Consider the following 21,759-nt stretch of genomic DNA (forward strand, 5'->3'; position numbering starts at 1 on the left):
AAATTTAAAATACAGGTATAAAATGCTTGATTGCAGCGCATGTTTTGGTCTAAATTTGATGTGTGGTAGAGAGTATCCCTGTAGTTTTATGAGGTTCAGGGGAATCTTCCTCTGGAAATGTTTTGAATGTAGATATCAATGGTGGCCTCTGGGGAACTTATATAAATTTTGAGGTACTGAAGAGGCAATCCCCTCATTGGAAGGGCAGTCAGGGGGTCCTCCCCCTGGAAAATTTTGTAATAGAGAAATGGAATGGTGGCCTCTGGTGCGTTTTTGGGCCTAATTTTGAGAAAATATTTATTCTTTGCCAAAATAGTTGAGAGCAACTTTGATGAGCCAATGGGGGCACAGGCCTCCTGGGCCCAGCCATGGATCTAAGCCTGATCACTCAATGAAGTAAATCTATGTTTCATGAAGATGTAGCCTAGGAACTCATGGAAACTGATAGAAGCAACCTCTGAAAATGAATCTTAAAGAAAATAAACTTCAATAAATTAATTGGATCATTATATGCATGACTTTGTGCAAAAACAAATTTAAGTTCAGACAGATTTTCCAAACATAGGGACAATTGAAAAAAATAAGGGTTTTTTTTAGGAATTTGGCCCTTTTTGAGCATTTTTTTAAGGAATTTTAGGGAGACCTAAGAAAATTAGGAATTTTAGTGCCACTTGAAAGCCTGAATTTGTAGTGTCTACATCAACTTTGCTCAGAATGCTGTATCTTCACCAGACCTTGTACACTGTTACCATAGTGTAAACATCATGTCACCAGACCATTTCAAGCATTCAGTCCCTGGTACCTTATGCTGAATACATGGAACACCCATGGTCTGGTGAACACTACTGCAAACATCTACATGTATGTGGTCTGGTGAACACAACAGCATTCTGAAAAACTCCAGATGAAAGATACACAAGCAGTATCCTAATAACAACACTTAAAATGGGGGAAGAAATACTGTAGTATAACCATTACTTGCTTTAAACTGGCGCGGCAAGCAGTCTGAACAAAAATATAGGTTTTGAGTGAAAATTACAGGCTATTTGGCTGTTTTAAAGGTTTTTTCAGAAGATTTAAAGGTTTTAAAGGTTTGCTTTGAAATTAAAGGTTTTTAAAGGTTTTAAAGGTTTCACTAGGAGGCCTGCAGTCTTGAAATTTGGATGGCATGTACAGTTTTGCATACCTATTTTAAAACTGACTTTCAGTAACCATGAATGTGACCTACTGACCTACTTTCTAATATTTTATTATCAGTTTGCCATTTTAAACCTGTTGCTCATATTACTCAGGTGAGTGATTCAGGGTCATCATGACCCTCTTGTTTCAAAATTTATCAGTACTAATAAAAGTGTGTTAAACTTGGTTAACAGATGCAATAATCGCATGACTGTGAAATCATTTAATTTCGTGGGCATGAAATTTCGTGGTTTTTGTCAAATTGGCAATTTCGTGGGGATGTGAATTCGTGGATTTCCACTTTTGAACATAAAATGAATGGGAGTTTTCCTTGTTCGTTGGGATTAAATTTCGTGGATTGACTCAACCGCGAAATCCACGAAAATTAGTCCCCCACGAATATTAATGATTTCACAGTAACTGATGGCAGCCTTAAGCCACTTAACCACTTCTGACACTGATTTAATAAAATACTATGCAAAGTCAAAGGTGCCATGTTTCAAGGCTGGTTGAAGGCGAGACCGATACTACACACCACACAGGCATGATTAGGTTGTATGGTAACCTTGAAGGTTTAAAGGTGGGGGAATTTCTAGGTGCCTCGCTGGGCCTCGTGTCAGTATGGATGGGGCTCCTTGGAATGAAATAATTGTACACATCGTGATATTTGAGACCCATCGCAGTTGGAGGCAAGTGATTTCAAACACTCCTCAGCAGCAGCCAGTACACTACAATGAAGCTTGAATTACTTCTCATTGTATAATGAGCTTGTCTATCGTTAACTGTTAAAAGGGGTGCTTACCAAAAAGTTACTGACTAAATTGCAAACAGTGCCAAATATTGAGGCTTTATGTCTTGCAGTTTTGGACAAGTTTTTTTCAAATTTTTCCTTTTGGTTGTCACAACAGAGTTCTTGATGGAATTCAATTCTTTTAACTTTGAAATTGGGCCACCCAAGGATCATTCCTATGAAGTTTGGTGTAAACCTGCCCAGTGTTTTGAAAAAGTTGTTAGTGGACGCACAACGGACATTGAGCAATCACAAAAGCGCACCACGAGCCTTTGGCCAAGGTGAGCTAAAACTGATGACTTGGTTACAACAGCAATAGGACTCTGTATGGTCATAAGTGGCCACGACTTTTTGCCCATATATGGTCATTATTGGCCATGACCTTTCGGACCATGTATGGTCATTAGTGGCCGTGACCTTTTTGACCATGTATGGTCATTAGTGGCCCTGACCTTTTGACCATATATGGTCAATAGTGGCCATGACCTTTTTGACCATGTATGGTCAATAGTGGCCATGACCTTTTGACCATGTATGGTCAATAGTGGCCCTGACCTTTTTGACCATGTATGGGCATTAGTGGCCATGACCTTTTGACCATGTATGGTCAATAGTGGCCATGACTTTTTGACCATGTATGGTCAGTAGTGGCCTTGACCTTTTGATCATGTATGGTCATTGGGGGGCTTGAGTTTCAAGTTGACACCTGTAATTGCTGAGAAACATTGTAATCAGATTTGGCTCTTAAGCATTAAAACAAACTCCAGTACAATATTCTTGCCTCAGAATTTATTCTTAAAAATACATGATTTCATTACAAGGATGAAATGAAATAAAATATCAATGAATAAAAAAAGTGAAATGTGATGGAAATGTAATTCTTTCTAGTAACCTTAAACACACATTAAAGTAAGGAATTATTCTAGTTATGTTATCAAATATGTAAACTTACACATTTTTTATGTACCTTTACAAATATGTAAAGCTATTTATTTTTTTGTTACCTTAACAAATCTGCAAAGTTAATTTTTCTAGTTTCATAAACAAATGCTCAACTAGAAAATGCTTTTGTAAAAAAGCGCATGTCTCCCCCAATGCAAAGTCCTATAGGCAAGAAGTCAATAGGGGTCAGGAGCAAAAATCAAAGAGACACTGATGGTTGGCTGCAATAGGGATCATCTACTTGGCATGTCCAGTCATCCCGCTAAATTTCAACACTCTTGGCCTAGTGGTTCTCAAGTCACTGTTCAGGCTCCTGTGACCTTGACCTTTGATCAAGTGACCTCAAAATAAATAGGGGTCATCTACTCTGCATGTCCAATCATCCTATTCGTAATTCAACATTGTAGGTCAAGTGGTTCTCAAGTTATTTCCAAAAAATGATTTTACATGAACAGGCCACTGTGACCTTGACCTTTAACAGACTGACCACAAAATCAATAGGGGTCATCTACTCTGCATGTTCAATCATCCTATGAAGTTTCAACATTCTGGGTCAAGTGGTTCTCAAGTTATTGATCAGAACTGGTTATCAATGTTCAGGCCCCTGCGACCTTGACCTTTAACGGAGTGGCCCCAAAAACAATAGGGGTCATTTACTCTGCATGAACAATCATCCTATGAAGTTTCAACATTCTGGGTCGAGAGGTTCTCAAGTTATTGATTGGAAATGGTTTTCCATGTTCAGGCCCCTGTGGCCTTGACCTTTAACAGAGTGACCCTAAAATCATTAGGGGTCATCTACTCTGCATGACCAATCATCCTATGAAGTTTCATCATTCTGGGTCAAGTGGTTCTCAAGTTACTGACCGGAAATGGTTTTCAATGTTCTGGCCCCTGTGACCTTGACCTTTCACAGGGTGACCCCAAAATCGTTAGGGGTCATCTACTCTGCATGACCATTCATCATATTAAGTTTCAACATTCTGGGTCAAGTGGTTCTCAAGTTATTGACCGGAAATGGTTTTCAATGTTCAGGCCCCTGTGACCTTGACCTTTGATGGAGTGACCCCAAAATCGATAGGGATCATCTACTTTGCATGTACAATCATCCTATGAAGTTTCAACATTCTGGGTCAAGTGGTTCTCTTAGTTATTGATTGGAAATGGTTTTCCATGTTCAGGCCCCTGTGACCTTGACCTTTGACGGAGTGACCCCAAAATCAATAGGGGTCATCTACTCTTCATGATCAATCATCCTATGAAGTTTCAACATTCTGGGTCAAGTGGTTCTCTAGTTATTGATCGGAAATGGTTTTCAATGTTCAGGCCCCTGTGACCTTGACCTTTGACGGAGTGACCCCAAAATCAATAGGGGTCATCTACTCTTCATGACCAATCATCCTATGAAGTTTCAACATTCTGGGTCAAGTGGTTCTCTAGTTATTGATCGGAAATGGTTTTCAATGTTCAGGCCCCTGTGACCTTGACCTTTGACGGAGTGACCCCAAAATCAATAGGGGTCATCTACTCTTCATGACCAATCATCCTATGAAGTTTCAACATTCTGGGTCAAGTGGTTCTCTAGTTATTGATCGGAAATGGTTTTCAATGTTCAGGCCCCTGTGACCTTGACCTTTGACCCCAAAAACAATAGGGGTCGTCTACTCCAGCAGCCCTACAACCCTATGAAGTTTGAAGGTTCTCGGTCAAGTGGTTCTCCAGTTATTGCTTGGAAATGAAGTGTGACGTACGGACAGGGCAAAAACAGTATGTCTCCTGGGGGAGACATAATTATGTATTTTTTCTTACTACCTTAACAATTATGTTCAGTAATCACATTCCTAGTTTCCCTTACAAAAACTGCTGCAAAATTCTGCATTGTTCTACTTGCCTTAACTGATATGCCAAGTTGCACATTTTTTTCTAGTTACCTTGACAAATATGCAAAGTTCTGCTTTTTTCTACTTGCCTTAATTCATATGCCAAGTTGCACATTTTTCTAGTTACCTTAACATATATGCAAAGTTATGTAAAGGTAATGAATTTGCATAATTTGCTGATTTTATTTTCAGTGAAGCAATATGATCTCTGACATTGTAATTCTTTAATGCGCTATTTCTTTAACAAGAACTAAGGCTTAAAAAAAAAATTCTTTGTTTCTGGTAACTAGGGTAGGTAGGTCGGAATTTTTTTTTTATTAAGTGAGAGTTTTTGGAAATTATTTTTGTGTCAAAAATACAAATAAGGTGGTTATGCCTTTAAAGCATCAGTAAGTTGATTTTAACAACACTGTTTATGTTTAAAGCATGAAAAAAGCAGTTTTGCAGCTTTTTATTATTGAAACATATTTAACAATAACAGTATACATTTTATTGGGATTTTACTGTGATAGAGATATCCAGAGTTCAAGCGAACGAAGTTTGACTATATTAAAAGATTATCTTGCTGAATTCTATTTCATCGATTATGTATTTTGAACTACGGTTGTCATGCTAATCAAGCCATATAAATTGAACACAAATGGGAAAATACATAAACCTAAATTGGTAAATTAACTGGTGTACGACTTAAAACCTACAAAACCATATAAAACTGTTATATAGTTTATTCACTATATCATGCATGTTGACAGAGAACTTGTGATTTAGAAGTTGCACAATGTATTCAATAAGCTTTGTCCACAATTTTATTTCAAAATTCTGTGTGACGTATATCAGTTGGCAACTCATAGGGCGTGTATTCCATTCTATATGACAATCATTCACATTTCCACACTATTTGTTATTTCAATATGCCCATTAAAGGTGGATTATTGAACCTTCATGTGCAAGAAAGGCATGGAAATGGAGCATCATAAACACAACATAAAGAGACAATCATCAAAGAAAGCTCTAAAGTTCCACTGATCAACTTTGATCAACGGTTGAAGTACTTAACATCTCTCTTGTTCATACATACACAGATTTTCTAGTCCCTTTAAGGGAACTTTAAAATTTCTTCAACAACATGTTTTCCTTCTTCACCATCATAATCTAACATACCAAACAATTGCTTAATCTTTTCTAAAAAGGCAACTGCAGACATAAGCCAATATTTTCAGTCGTTGAAATCTGATCCTCTTTTCACTTGGTCATTCTAGTACAAGATAAATCCCCATAAAAACAAGTTTATTAATAGCGCGCCTGTTTATAACCTCCAGAATATCCACCTCCGTAATTTCCGTAACGGTCATCTCTGTCATCGTACCTACGTTTCATTCCGGCGCTATATCCACCTCCGCCGTAACCACCACCGCCGCTACGGCCACCACCATAACCACCGCCCCCTCCTCCAAATCTGCCACCCCCACCGCCTCCTCCGTAACCACCCCCACCCCCTCCTCCGTAACCACCCCCACCTCCTGATCTGTAACCACCTCCCCCGCCATAACCTCCTCTCCTGTTCTGGTACCCATCATTTCTCTGTCTTGGAGGTGGAGGGGCTTGCCTTTCTTTCCTCTTTCCAAACCCAAACTCGCCTCTCATTCTTGCTTTCTCGTTTTGACGCTTAATTTTCCTCTTCAATGGTCCTGAGGTTGAAATACGACACGTGATTATAAGTCCACCTAATTCTGTCTCATTTGCTTCCTCGATGGCCCTTAAACAGTCATCTCTTTCCTCAAAATGAACAAAAGCGTAATCGCGTACTTTCTGGACATGGAACAGTTTACCATATGCCTCAAACTTCTTACGTAGCATCTCCTCCGTGACCTCTGTGGAGAGGTTGCTGACGTGACAGGCCTTCACCTTGGAAATTTCTTGAGATGACGGCTCGTACTGGGGTTCGCACCATTCTACTTTCAACATGTTCCCTTCAAACAGCTAGAAAAGAAAATATTTTCTCTACAATTTTTCATGATGCAATGTAATAAGTTAGCTCTGCAAGAAACACTTGAACACATACATGATTCATTTTCTTCGTGTACATTTTACAAATGTGCTTCAAAATTTATGTAAACCTTCGGATTTCAAACCTGATTTTCAGTTCCAGAAACTCTAATTTACACACCTGTTTCTCTATCTTTATATACGTAAACAAGAGCTCTGCCAAGTGGGGCAATATACGCCCGAAGGGTTACATCATCCTTCAAGAGGTTCAAGAGTTACAGAGTGGACACGAAATTGCTAACTGACGGACGGACAGACGGACACCAGCGTCATAACATAATACGTCCCTTCGGGCGTATAAAAAACTGTTCTTGCAAGTAAACGGGTCTTTGAAACATTACCAGTCACAGAAACTATCAATCTCCATGTTGTTTATTTTATACAAGGTTTTGGTGTGTGATTTCTACTTCAAATCGAAAAGGACAGATTTAGAACTGTTTTCTTATTAACTGAAAACCTTATCTTAGTAACGGTTCTCATCTGTTATACTACACAAGATGTAATCTGCCAGGTTTTATGAAATAAAAGGTACTCATTTGGTCTGCAAAACAACAATCAACAAGAGGACCATGATGGTCCTGAATCGCTCACCTGTCCCCACATGACCCAGTTTTAAACTGAGTATGATGTCGTTTTTTTAGCTCACCTGTCACAAAGTGACAAGGTGAGCTTTTGTGATCGCGCGGTGTCCGTCGTCCGTGCGTGCGTGCGTGCGTCCGTAAACTTTTGCTTGTGACCACTCTAGAGGTCACATTTTTCATGGGATCTTTATGAAAGTTGGTCAGAATGTTCATCTTGATGATATCTAGGTCAAGTTCGAAACTGGGTCAGGTGCCATCAAAAACTAGGTCAGTAGGTCTAAAAATAGAAAAACCTTGTGACCTCTCTAGAGGCCATATATTTCAAGAGATCTTCATGAAACTTGGTCAGAATGTTCACCTTGATGATATCTAGGTCAAGTTCGAAACTGGGTCACGTGCCATCAAAAACTAGGTCAGTAGGTCTAAAAATAGAAAAACCTTGTGACCTCTCTAGAGGCCATATATTTCCCAAGATCTTCATGAAAATTGGTCAGAATGTTCACCTTGATAATATCTAGGTCAAGTTCGAAACTGGGTCACGTGCCTTCAAAAACTAGGTCAGTAGGTCAAATAATAGAAAAACCTTGTGACCTCTCTAGAGGCCATATATTTCATGGGATCTGTATGAAAGTTGGTCTGAATGTTCATCTTGATGATATCTAGGTCAAGTTCGAAACTGGGTCATGTGCGGTCAAAAACTAGGTCAGTAGGTCTAAAAATAGAAAAACCTTGTGACCTCTCTAGAGGCCATAAATTTCATGAGATCTTCATGAAAATTGGTCAGAATGTTCATCTTGATGATATCTAGGTCAAGTTCGAAAGTGGGTCACCTGCGGTCAAAAACTAGGTCAGTAGGTCAAATAATAGAAAAACCTTGTGACCTCTCTAGAGGCCATATTTTTCATGGGATCTGTATGAAAATTGGTCTGAATGTTCATCTTGATGATATCTAGGTCATATTTGAAAGTGGGTCATGTGCCATCAAAAACTAGGTCAGTAGGTCAAATAATAGAAAAACCTTGTGACCTCTCTAAAGGCCATATTTTTCATGGGATCTGTATGATAATTGGTCTGAATATTCATCTTGATGATATCTAGGTCAAGTTCGAAACAGGGTCATGTGCGGTCAAAAACTAGGTCATTAGGTCTAAAAATAGAAAAACCTTGTGACCTCTCTGGAGACCATACTTGTGAATGGATCTCCATAAAAATTGGTCAGAATGTTCACCTTGATGATATCTAGGTCAAGTTTGAAACTTGGTCACATGCCATAAAAAACTAGGTCAGTAGGTCAAATAATAAAAAAACCTTGTGACCTCTCTAGAGGCCATACTTTTCATGGGATCTGTATGAAAGTTGGTCTGAATGTTCATCTTGATGATATCTATGTCAAGTTTGAAACTGGGTCAACTGCGGTCAAAAACTAGGTCAGTAGGTCTAAAATTATTAAAATCTTTTGACCTCTCTAGAGACCATATTTTTCAATGGATCTTCATGAAAATTGGTCAGAATTTTTATCTTGATAATATCTAGGTCAAGTTCAAAACTGGGTCACATGAGCTCAAAAACTAGGTCACTATGTCAAATAATAGAAAATGACGTCATACTCAAAACTGGGTCATGTGGAAAGAGGTGAGCGATTCAGGACCATCATGGTCCTCTTGTTTATTATTTGACATAGTGACCTAGTTTTATAGCTCATGTGACCAAGTTTTGAACTTGATCTAGATATCATCAAGATATAAATTCTGACAAATTTGCATGAAGATCCATTGAAAAAGTTGGCCTCTAGAGAGGTCACAAGGTTTTTCTATTATTTGACCTAATGACCTAGTTTTTGTAGGGATGTGACCCAGTTTTGAAACTGACCTAGATATCATCAAGGTGAACATTCTCACCAATTGTCATGAAGATCTCATGAAAAATATGGCCTCTAGAGAGGTCACAAGGTTTTACTGTTTTTATACTTACTGACCTAGCTTTTGACCGCACGTGACCCAGTTTTAAATTTTAGCTAGATATCATCAAGGTGAACCATCTGACCGATTTTCATGAAGATCCATTGAAAAATATGGCCTCTAGAGAGGTCAAAAGGTTTTTCTATTTTTAGACCTACTGACCTAGTTTTTGACCGCAGTTGACCCAGTTTCGAACTTGACCTAGACATCATCAAGATGAACATTCAGACCAACTTTCATACAGATCCCATGAAAAATATGGCCTCTAGAGAGGTCACAAGGTTTTTCTATTATTTGACCTACTGACCTAGTTTTTGAAGGCACGTGACCCAGTTTCGAACTTGACCTAGATATCATCAAGGTGAACATTCTTACTAACTTTCATGAAGATCCATTGAAAAGTACGGCCTCTAGAGAGGTCACAAGGTTTTTCTATTATTTGACCTACTGACCTAGTTTTTGACGGCACGTGACCCAGTTTCGCATTTGACCTAGATATCATCAAGGTAAACATTCTGACCAATTTTCATATTTTCATGAAGCTCCATTGAAAAGTATGGCCTCTAGAGAGGTCACAAGGTTTTTCTATTTTTAGACCTAATGACCTAGTTTTCGACCGCACATGACCCAGTTTCGAACCTGACCTAGATATCACCAAGATGAACATTCTGACCAACTTTCATAAAGATCCCATGAAAAATGTGACCTCTAGAGTGGTCACAAGCAAAAGTTTACGGACGGACGGACAACGGACGCCACGCGATCACAAAAGCTCACCTTGTCACTTTGTGACAGGTGAGCTAAAAAGGCGGACATTTCAGTTTCCATGCCTTACCAGTTCTCTATGATTTATTTTCTCTTATCTTGCCCATTGCCAAAGCAAATATAGTTGACAAAGTACATATTTAAAACATCTTAATTACTCCAAATTCTATTGAGTTTCCAATTTACTCCCATGCTTTCAAGCTGAAGGGGTTAGGGTGCATGCTTGATATACACGGAAAACTTGCTGACTCGAAAAATGTTAAGACTGAATTACTGGTAAAGCCTTTTGAAAGTTACATGTTACCTAAATTGAAACTGATTTCACAGGCTCAGACAGACTTCAAACAGCTTTCCAACATTAACAAGGCAGTCTGAAAGACAGCTAAATCCCCCGCCACTGCTATGGATAGTGAAAGGGTAAACCTTTGATTTTAGCTGTGACCTTGACCTTGAACTGACATGGCTGACTCATGAATTCTGCACAACGTCTTGATGAGGTGATCATTTGACACAAGTTTCATGAAAATCCTTCAAGGGGTTTAGAAGATATAGAGCTGAAACCTTTGACCTTCAGTTGTGACCTTGACCTTGAGTTGACATGGCTGACTCATGAGTTCTTGATGAGGTGATCATTTGACCCAAGTTTGATGAAAATCCTTCAAGGGGTTTAGGAGATACAGAGTGGACACAAAATGGAAGGCTCAAACCTTCGACCCTTAGTTGTGACCTTGACCATGAGCTGGCATGGTTGACTCATAATTTCTGCACATCGTTTTGATGAGGTAATCATTTTACCCAAGTTTTATAAAATTCCTTCAAGGGGTTTAGGAGATATAGAGCGGACACGAAATGGAAGGCTCAAACCTTTGACCTTGAGTTGTGACCTTGATCTTGAGCCGACAAGGCTGACCCATGGGTTCTGCACATCATCTTGATGAGGTGATCATTTGACCCAAGTTTCATGAAAATCCTTCAAGGAGTTTAGAAGATATAGAGCGGACACAAAATGGAAGGCTCAAAACCTTTGACCCTAAGTTGTGACCTTGACCTTGAGCCGGCATGGCTGACTCATGGGTTCTGCACATCGTTTTGATGAGGTGATCATTTGACCCAAGTTTTATAAAATTCCTTCAAGGGGTTTATGAGATATAGAGTGGACACAAAATGGAAGGCTCAAACCTTTGACCTTGAGTTGTGACCCTGACCTTGAACCGACAAGGCTGACTCATGGGTTCTGCACATCGTCTTGATGAGGTGATCATTTGACCCAAGTGGCATGGCTGACTCATGGGTTCTGCACATCGTCTTGATGAGGTGATCATTTGACCCAAGTTTTATAAAATTCCTTCAAGAGGTTTATGAGATATAGAGCGGACACAAAATGGCAGGCTCAAACCTTTGACCTTGAGTTGTGACCTTGACCTTGAACCGACAAGGCTGACTCATGGGTTCTGCACATCGTCTTGATGAGGTGATCATTTGACCCAAGTTTCATGAAAATCCTTCAAGGGGTTTAGGAGATATGGACCGGACACGATTTTGTTACGGACGGACGGACGGACGGACGCAGACCATTCCTATAATCCCTCCGCCACAGCGGGGGATTAATAAATGCAGGCTATTGCTTTTAATGAACTACTTTTTTAGAGGATTTGTAAGACTTAAAATACTGCCTAAAATGAAATCTTACCCTAGGTCCAATACCAGCGAGTACTTTTTTGCCCTCCGCAGCCAGACCATGATTTTTAAACTCGAGGAAACAGAAACCTCTATTCTTGTGTCCCATGGCTTCTTTTTCTTCACTTACAAACACTTCTGCATTTGTTATACCTACAAAGTTATTTTCTGTGTTAATTTACATAGTCTATTACCATTAAAACAGACATACAGAAAGGTCATATGAAAATGGTCAACAGTCGAACAAAAACAAGCCATATTGATTAATAATGACAGTGAAATTTTGAGAAAATGACTAAAAAATATTAAAGGTAAGGATAGATTTGGTAGCCATGTACTTTTCATTTATAGTTCTTTTTAAGTGTCTGAAGCAATGTTGAGTTTTCAATAGGAGCTGTTCATACCTATGCCCTTACTAAATAGAAACAACATATTCTAATATGCTTTACTCTGTTAAAACACTACAATGATGTCGCATTAAGGTGCGGTGATGTCAATGTTTTTGTTGCAACCAAGAAAGAGCGCTACCATTTTTTATTTACTGTTTTTAGATTAAAGGCATATTAAAATCAAAATAATCCATAGCAAAACCGTGTTTTAAAACTTTACACTCAGGCAGTAATACGTCTTGCAAATAATTTCACTCAGGCTGCACCCACTAGAAATTAATACGCCCAACGTACAACCGCCCATCGTGCATAAATAGTGTTAAAACACTCTTTTGCTATAAATTATTTCTGAAAGATCAAAAGCTTGGAAAAAAGTAACTGAAGAAACATCTACCATACCTTCTACATATTCGCCGAAAGTCTGTTTTAAGGCCTCGGCTGTCTCTGTTTTTGGAACGTTGCCAACAAAGATGCGTTTGTTACAAGATGAGAAGTTAGCTTTCAGTGTCATACCCTCATCAATCATCAATCTGAAAACGAAATTAAATTTGTTCATTCTTCAATGCTGTAAAATAATTTCATTTTGTGGGCACAGAATTACAAGGTTTCCACCAAGATGGCTATTTCAAATTTTGAATGTAATAGGAATGGAAATTTTACTAATTAATTTTGTGGATTGGCTTGACCGCGAGATTTCTTCCTACATGAATACTGATGATTTCACAGTGGGTTAATATCTTTGTGCATGTTCTTCCTGAAAATTTTCATGTTTTCAAAAGGGAAAACTTTCTCTGTATCTTTTGCAGCTTTAATGGAAATTTTTCTGTTGATGTTTTGAGACAAAAGCGTTCTGTCTGCAGTTACTAACAAAAGACTGTTATTTAAACACTTTCTGACACTTTCTGACACCTGAACGGTAAGTTGGACTTCATTCTTTGTTTTAACAATGATTTAATGTGTAAAAATGCAGAACAACACAGTTATCACATTATTTAGCCACATCCATTCAAATGTATTAGCCAAACTTAAATCTACACTCATATTCATCAACATTCTAAGTCTGAAACTTGGAAATAGCCTCAAGAATGGTAAATGTTCAACATAAAACTAGAGCTGCTTTTGAGAAAAACGCATGTCCCCCACAACTGCCTAATCATCTAAATACTAAGTCAGTCTTTATATACTGTTTACTCACAACAAATATTACCTTTGAGAAGTAAAATGGCTGATATGGGGGAATTCAAGGGCCATAACTCTGAAGTGCCTGGGGTGATTTGGCTAGTTATCTTACTTGGCCGAGGAATTATGGTCAAACACATTTTGTTCAAGTTTGTGAGATCGGATGAGAAATGTTCGACATAGTGCGTGGACAAGCTTTCTGACAGACACACAAAGACAAGAGTAAATAAATATGTCTCTCACACCACTGTGTGGTGGGAGACAATAATGTTAGTTTTTAGTAAATGCAATTAATGAAAGAAGATTCACTTTTTGTCCAAAAAGATGGCCTTAAAACTGAAGGTCTCTAAATGGATTAAATTCCAAATTTCTTTTCATAAAGAACTATTATTTTATGAAATTGCATGCACTAGTTTTAAATATATTCATTACTAAAGAAAACATTAGACTTATAGAATCTGAAATTTTCAATATAGGCACAGCTGTCAACCATCATCAAAGAATGACCATAAGTTCAGTGAAAGAAGCTGGACCTATGGTCAAAATATTTTTGAGGTCTTTGGCTCTGCTCACTACCAAAACATTCCCATATGACCTAAATATGACCAAAACATGTCTATTTTCTTATTAATTAATACATACTCTAATTACAGCTTCCAGAAATTTCTGCGTCAAGCAGGTCACTATCTTTGTAAAATATGGTCTACCTACTAGGTTTCCCAAAATATTCAATGACCAAACCTATTGACAAAGGCCCAGTGCAAGCTGTATGAAGCTCAGTAGATGACGGAATTTCATTATAAAGATTTTGTCTGTTTGTTTGATTTGGGTTTAACGCCGTTTTTCAACAGTATTTCAGTCATGTAACGACGGGCAGTTAACCTAACCGGTGTTCCTGGATTCTGTACCAGTACTAACCTCTTCTCCACAAGTAACTGCCAACTTCCCCACATGAATCAGAGGTGGAGGACTAATGATATCAGACACAATGTCGTTTATCAAATAGTCACGGAGAATATATGCCCTGCCCGAGGATCGAACTCGCGACCCCGAGAACCGTAGACCAACGCTCTTACCTATTGAGCTAAGCGGGCGGGCTTATAAAGATTTTATATACCAGACACTTGAAATATTTCAGCTTTTCTGCTTCGGAGACCAGTTTCAAAATGTAACCTTGCCATTGGTCAATTTACACATTCAGCACCTCTAAACCGACCAAATACTAGTTTCGCTAGTACTAGTCGTCAAACTCTGTTTTATAAACAACCTTTGAACTAGATGCAGAACTTTCAAGAAAGAAACCAATTTTAAACATTTAAACTTACTCATCCAGTTTTCTCAGTGCCCGCTCATTTTCCTCGTCATCGCAGTACTTGATAAAGCAGAAATTTCTCGTCAGTCCAGTTATATTGTCAACCATGATGCGCAGCTCAAATATCTTCCCAAACCTTGTGAAGACTGGGACCAATTTATCTTCATACCAGTCTGATGGAATTTTGCTTACAGAAATTTCTCTATGTTCTGGCGCCTCCCCTTCCCAATCTGGTGGCGGGCCATAACATCTCTGACCTGGAAAGTTCAACAATGTTTTGGTCAGGAAAATACGAACTGGCTGCAATTTGTTCATTTAATTTCTATAGATCTAAACTCTTATTTTAACCGCCTTGATAGCCTAGTGGTAGAGCGTCCGCTTTGAGTGCGGGAGGTTACGGGTTCGATCCCCGGCCGCGTCATACCAAAGACTTGAAAAATGGTACCAGTAGCTCCCTTGCTTGGCGTTCAGCATTAAAAGGAAAACTGGCCTCTTCTCTCATTCCCTCGTGGCAATGGATTCCATCAGGAATGAGGTGTCAGGAGTGATTAATATAAGTTGTAGAACTTCCTTCACAATCAACCTAAAATAAATTATGTATAAACTAAACTCTTGATATAAATAAGAGCTGTCACTAATGGTGACAAATGCCCCCGCAGCGCCTTGACCTTTGACCTGGTGACCCCAAAGTCAGGTAGGGGTCGTGTACACAATAAGTACTATCAGCATGTGAAGTTTGAAGGTCCTGGGTGCAGTGGTTCGCGAGTAAAGTGCCTTCATGCAAAAAGTTAACGTTGTGACGAATGAACGAACTAACGAACGGGCAGACAGTTGAAAACTAATATGCCTCCCTTCGGGGGCATAAAAATACTGGATAGGTCTAGTGTTTGCATACTGATCTATCATTTCCTATCATTCTAAGTATAGCGAGTTCAAACTGACCTGACAATTCCTACCGACTTTCAAGCCTTTAAGGTGGAGGAAGACCCAGATCCCCCCCCCCCCCCCCCCCCTCGTGCATTATTTTATCAGAGGCAGGCACCTGGGTAGAACCACCAACCTTCCTGGAAGGCTTCCTCACATTTGAAGAATTCATCTCCCCGAGCAATGCTCAAACCCTCATCGTTGACAGGCAATAGATTTGAAGACACCTTAGTTTTGTTGATAAACATACACCTATGCAGTGTTGGATACCAAGGAGCTTATATCCCAAACACACTTACAATTAAATTACAGACTTCAATTTACACTAATATCTGTAACGTTATCTGGACAAGTTACTGTAAAATTTGACCTGTCTTTGTAGCAACTTGTTCTGAGAGGGTTAGACATTACACCAATTATGCAATTTCTGCGACATGAACATGGTAACTGATTCAAAGTATAATTGAACCTTGTGACTTGCATACTGTGAAATCATTAATATTGGCTGGGGACTAACTTTTGTGGATTTCGTGGTTAAGTCAATCGATGAAATTCAATCCTAACGAACAAATAAAATTCCTATTGATTTTATGTTCAAAAGTTGAAATCCACGAACCATCTTCACGAAATGGCCGTTTTGACCAAAACCATGAAATTTGATACCCACGAAATTAAATGATTTTACAGTACTTAGTAAGTTTTGCAAGATGCTTGATGAGGTTAACAATTACTGCTAGTTTCATGAAAGTCCTATGTTTATATGGTACGGTCACAAAATATATTTGAGCTTCAAGTTCCACCTTCTCCTTGGATGCAGTGACCCAGGTAATACCCATATTTCTTCCTGTTATGATGGAGAACATTTATGTGTAGTAATTTGAAAATCCAAGAGACTCAAAAGACCCCAACATAGCCCCTATATGCCTGGTATCTTTGAATTTACCTTGAGTAACACTGAGTACTTATCAATAAACTTTACCCTGAGTCACTTTGAGAGGATAACCAGTCTGGATAATCAATGAAATTTACCTTGAGTAACTCTAAGTTGATAATCAGTCTGGATAATCAATGAAATTTACCTTGAGTAACTATGAGTTGATAATCAGTCTGGGTTAGCTATGAAATTTACCTTGAGCAACACTGAGTTGATAATCAGTCTGGGTTAGCAATGAAATTTACCTTGAGAAACATTGACTAGATAACCAGTCTGGATTAGCAATGAAATTTACCTTGAGTAACTTTGAGAGGATAACCAGTCTGGGCTAACAATTCATCAACTTTTGCTTGGTTAGGTCCATTGAAGATTGTGGCATGGTTCTTCACATAGTATCTGAAAAACAGATAATGAAATCAAATCAAATGAAAGAGCTTTACTAAGTGCTGTTGTTGATCTAAACTGTGAATCGATATATCAAGTTACGAATACCAACAAAACAATGATCTATCCCAAGTACACTTAAAAGTACACAAGAAAAAATATTAACATTCTCAGTATTTACAGCATTTGTTTCAGGCATTGATAGAACCGTGACATTCAATAAGACAGATGAACGGCATGGATAGAACCGTTATATTCAATAAGACAGATGAACGGCATGGATAGAACCGTGACATTCTGTAGGCCAGATTGACGGCAAGGATACAGGGATCACTTTTGGCAGATACTATTATGAGATTAATTTCCATTTGCCTTGAATCAATGAGATTTTTGACAAAATGAATGGGATTTTACATCAGCGGACAGCTTTTATTACACTGAAAAGCAAACATCTGTTTATTTGTAAGAACAGTTATCTTGTAAATAAACAAAATAGTTCCTTTCAGAGACACCTTTAACAACTCTAAAATTCAGTGCCAGGAATTGCTGAATAGGTTGATGGAAGTTGTAACCAAGTCTTGGGTCCACATGCATTTTTCCCCTAATGATTTTACTTCAAAGCTCTTTGTCAAAGCTGAAGTTCAGTTATGTTTTAATCTTTCTGGACTTGATATACTTCCATTAGGTCAAAACAATTTTAAAGTCAAACTTATTTATAACCCTACCCTCAACCATTTCGTTTGGAAATTCGGGCGTTCAGCGTTTTTTATGAAGGGACTTCACCGGGGGTTTCTCCACCATCTTGTTATTCTCATCGCTATTCATCCGCGCGAATGGAGGCAGAAAGTTTGGCCTTCCAAATGCTTAAATTTCTGTTTCAGTGGTATTTTGAAACATCGCGAAAACAGATTATTTTTGTCTGGTAGTCATAATCATCGGACGCTCTATGGAGATAAAACGAAATTCAAGCGCCTAAATGAACGTCATACGAAAATTAAGTAACGGCAAGACCGCATTGCAGCGAAAAGTTGCAATTTCGGCAAAAGATCTACGGCCACGCGGATGCAATTTTTAAGCGCATTTGAGCAAAATTTATGCGATTTTCACCAAAATAATGCGAGAATATCGCGAAATCGCGGCCAAAAGTGATCCCTGAGGATAGAAACATTCTGTAAGCCAGATGAACAGCATGGATAGAACTGTGACATTCCATAAGCCAGATGAACAGCATGCATCGAATTTTGACATTCTATAAGCCAGATGAACGGCATGGATAGAATTGTGACATTCTATAAGCCAGATGGACAGCATGGATAGAACCGTGACATTCCATAAGCCAGATGGACAGCATGGATAGAACCGCAACATTCCAGAAGCCTGATGGATGGCATGGATAGAACCGTGACATTCGAAAAGCCAGATGAATGGCATGGATAGAACTGTGACATTCGATAAGCCAGATGAATGGCATGGATAGAACCGTGACATTCGATATGCCAGATGAATGGCATGGATAGAACCGTGACATTCTGTAAGCCAGATGAACAGTTTCCTCACATGAAAGAATTCTTAACTCCATGTGAGGTTTAAAACCCACAGCAGTGAGACAAAAGTAATCGTTATGTCCTCTCTACTCTTTCTCCGCCATCAATAAGTTTGGTAGTTGCCATATGAGCTATAAAAGCCAACAAAACAAAGGAATAGTTACCGAAGTGTCTTCTCTAGGCAAACATTTTTCTGAGTTTTTCATGTAATATGACTCTGACCCTTGTTAGCTAACATACTGTTTCACTGTATATCAACTTGACTAAAGTAAACCTTTGTTAGCTAAGCTAACATATTCTTATATTGTATTATCTCCTTAACTAAACACTACAGTCTCCAACTTCAGTCTACAAACTATGAACAAATCTCACTAGGTACAGACTAGATCGCAGGGTCGTGAGTTCGATCCTCGGGCGGGGCGTATGTTCTCCATGACGATTTGATAAACGAAATTGTGTCTGAAATCATTAGTCCTCCACCTCTTATTCATGTGGGGAATGTGGCAGTTACTTGAGGAGAAAAGGTTTGTACTGGTACAGAATCCAGGAATGCTGGTTAGGTTAACTACCCGCCGTTATATGACCGAAATACTGTTGAAAAATGACATTAAACCAAAACAAACAAACAAACAAAAATTCCTAGCTGGATAAAGTACTTGCCCAAAAATCTTTGTCTGGGCACAGATGTAGGGAGCTTTTCGAGCAATGTGACTCAGATCTTTGTTGGCCAACACCTTGAAGAACTGCACACCCTGCTTCTTCGTAAACCTTGTCAAAGCTTTTCGTACAGTCTCGTCAATATCTTCAAGTTCTAGGAAACCACGTTCAACAAGCTTGAAGATCTCAAATATCACTGCTTCTTCTAAGTTATCTTGTAGGAATTCCTGAATAATGTACAAGGTGTAAACTGATTAATTCGTGACAGTAAACCAGAAACACTACCACGTAATCAATGCAAACAACTGAAAATTTTAGAAAGCATTTAAAAAGAAATTGTTTCCGATAACATGCTAAAAAAATTAGGGTAGGTAGGTCAATAACTTTTTTTAATGAATACAAATAAGGGGGCAATACCTTTAGACCAACAGTAAGTTGATTTTTAACATCTCTATCCATGTTTAAAGCGTAAAAATTTCTCCAAGGCCATAAAAACATTTAGGGTCGGGCCAAAGTTTTAGGGTAGGTTGGGATACCGAAACAAACATTTTTTTTAGGCCTAAGGAATTTTCCAATTATTGTGGCAGTATAATAAAATCCTCCCATTTCAAACATCTAGCACTCATACTTGCACAACACTTGTTCAAAATTCACAATATTGCCTGCCATCTCATAAGATTTTGAATTTTACAATATTCCCCCTACTGAGCTGACTGCGACACTTTATTTTCTGTCTTGACTACAGTTAGGGACAAAGGTCTGGACAAACTAGTAAACAAATCTCACCTAGATTTCACAGCAAAATAAAGTATCAAACAAGACTTTAAATACACTAATTCAATTATTCCAAATGTAGAGTAATTTGAAAGCGGTAACTTCAGCAGGGCAGTAGGGATGATTGGGCCGTTTGTCAAACTTAGCAGAGTTACTATCATAATACTGTGGCAACTATGCCCATAATGATTCTGACCAAGTTTGGTGAAAGTTGGATAAAAAGTGTTTTAGTAAGTCAGGAGACAGTTTTTGAAGAGGGGGGCACCTGGTGGACCTGTTAAAGGTGATCCCAGGTGTGTGTATAAAAGTGTATAAAAGGAAAGTTACCTGAAACTGTGGAGTAGTCCGCACATTATCCTCCCACTGTAACTCCTCTTCTGTTTTCTCTGGTTCTTTTGGCAGATTTAAATCTGTCTGACTCACCTCCATCACCTCACCTGTAAAACACATAACCAGTCTAAAAATCTCCAGTATTTGATTGGTTGTTTCGGAACACATATTTAAAACTGACCAATAGCAAGGCTGCACTGTGAGACTGATTTCCATATCTGTTTTCCGATTGGTCGTTCCCGAACACGTATTTGAAACTGACCAATAGCAAGGCTGGTTTCCATATCTGTTTTCTAGTTTTAACACTTACTATGCTAAATTTCTATAATGAACTTGTCCATCTTTCAATTTGGACGGTACCAGTAACTTGTTAAAAAGGGGCGAATACCAAAAAAAGATACTCGCTGAATGGCGAACAGTGCAGATCTTGGTCTCAGAGGCAGAATCAATTGTGTCCAGGATAAGGGTTGAAACTTAGCATATTTACAAGTTACCTCATAAAACAAACTTAAACATTCTGAAATTTTAAGTTCCAATTAGATGCATTTTCATTCTTTCCAAGTAAGAAGTTAGAACTCCGATTTCCACATGGTCCTAGCAACAAAAAATATATAGATCAGACTGCAGTGTCTGGAGACGTTTCTACACCTGAATAGTGTTGATTAATGTATGCATATCTATTTCATCAATGTCACAATTACGTTAGGATCAATTCAACAAAAACATTCTTACCATCTGCCATCTGCATCTTGAGATATCTTCGTTAACACCACTTTTAATAGAAACTGCAAGAAAAACAAAAAGGGAAAGGTTCAATTTTATACAAATCAAAATATTGTCAAACCTACAAAATTGTATGAATGAACTTTATCAAACACAAAGTTTATTGCCAGTAATCTGTCTAAATTTTCCCTATTCTGCATCTACAGCAGTCTGTGCATTAAAGGATTTGAAACTACTTGTCCGAATCAGCAAAAGTGAATAGCTTTCCTTTATATTCTATTCATAATTCCTGCAGAAATTACTTGTCTGAAACAATAATTACTTGTCCTGGACAACCAGACAAGTGCTAATTTTGCAGACTGATCTACACAGACAGTAACTAATCTCTAAGGTGAAATTTTAACAGATTCTCATTAGGCCTAAAAAAAATAATATTGTTTCCAGTATATGCCCAAAGAAACAACAGTTACTGGGTAGGTAGGAATTTTTTTATTTTTACAATGAAGGAAGAGCAACATAATGCGAAAAGTATAAAAAATAGCGACAATATCATTTTTTTCCCTCCAACTTCAGGTTGAAGCAAATTTTTAAGGTAGGTGGAGATACCGGGCACAAGCAAATTTTTTTAGGCCTTACACAAATGAGCCGCGCCATGAGAAAACCAAACATAGTGGGTTTGCAACCAGCATGGATCCAGACCAGCCTGCGCATCCGCACAGTCTGGTCAGGATCCATGCTGTTCGCTAACAGTTTCTCTAATTGTAATAGGCTTTGAAAGCGAACAGCATGGA

At 38.4% G+C, this 21,759-nt stretch overlaps 1 protein-coding gene across 5 annotated transcripts in view; it reads right to left on the reverse strand.

The window, feature by feature from the left end:
• Window positions 1–4,963: 4,963 nt before the first annotated feature.
• The window catches only part of LOC123542866 (heterogeneous nuclear ribonucleoprotein Q-like), a 33,648-nt gene continuing 16,852 nt past the window's right edge, over window positions 4,964–21,759 (reverse strand). For all 5 annotated transcript variants that reach the window (XM_045328893.2, XM_045328892.2, XM_045328890.2 and 2 more), the window contains 8 exons: window positions 20,978–21,030; window positions 20,243–20,352; window positions 19,145–19,368; window positions 16,852–16,952; window positions 14,712–14,955; window positions 12,607–12,737; window positions 11,832–11,971; window positions 4,964–6,771 (listed from right to left, as the gene is read on the reverse strand). In XM_045328893.2, coding sequence (XP_045184828.2) covers window positions 6,082–6,771; window positions 11,832–11,971; window positions 12,607–12,737; window positions 14,712–14,955; window positions 16,852–16,952; window positions 19,145–19,368; window positions 20,243–20,352; window positions 20,978–20,993 — 1,656 coding nt within the window. In that variant the 5' untranslated portion in view covers window positions 20,994–21,030 and the 3' untranslated portion in view covers window positions 4,964–6,081. The remainder of the gene's footprint in view (window positions 6,772–11,831; window positions 11,972–12,606; window positions 12,738–14,711; window positions 14,956–16,851; window positions 16,953–19,144; window positions 19,369–20,242; window positions 20,353–20,977; window positions 21,031–21,759) is intronic.

Source organism: Mercenaria mercenaria, chromosome 19 (genome assembly GCF_021730395.1).
Source record: "Mercenaria mercenaria strain notata chromosome 19, MADL_Memer_1, whole genome shotgun sequence".
Classification (NCBI taxonomy): domain Eukaryota; kingdom Metazoa; phylum Mollusca; class Bivalvia; order Venerida; family Veneridae; genus Mercenaria; species Mercenaria mercenaria.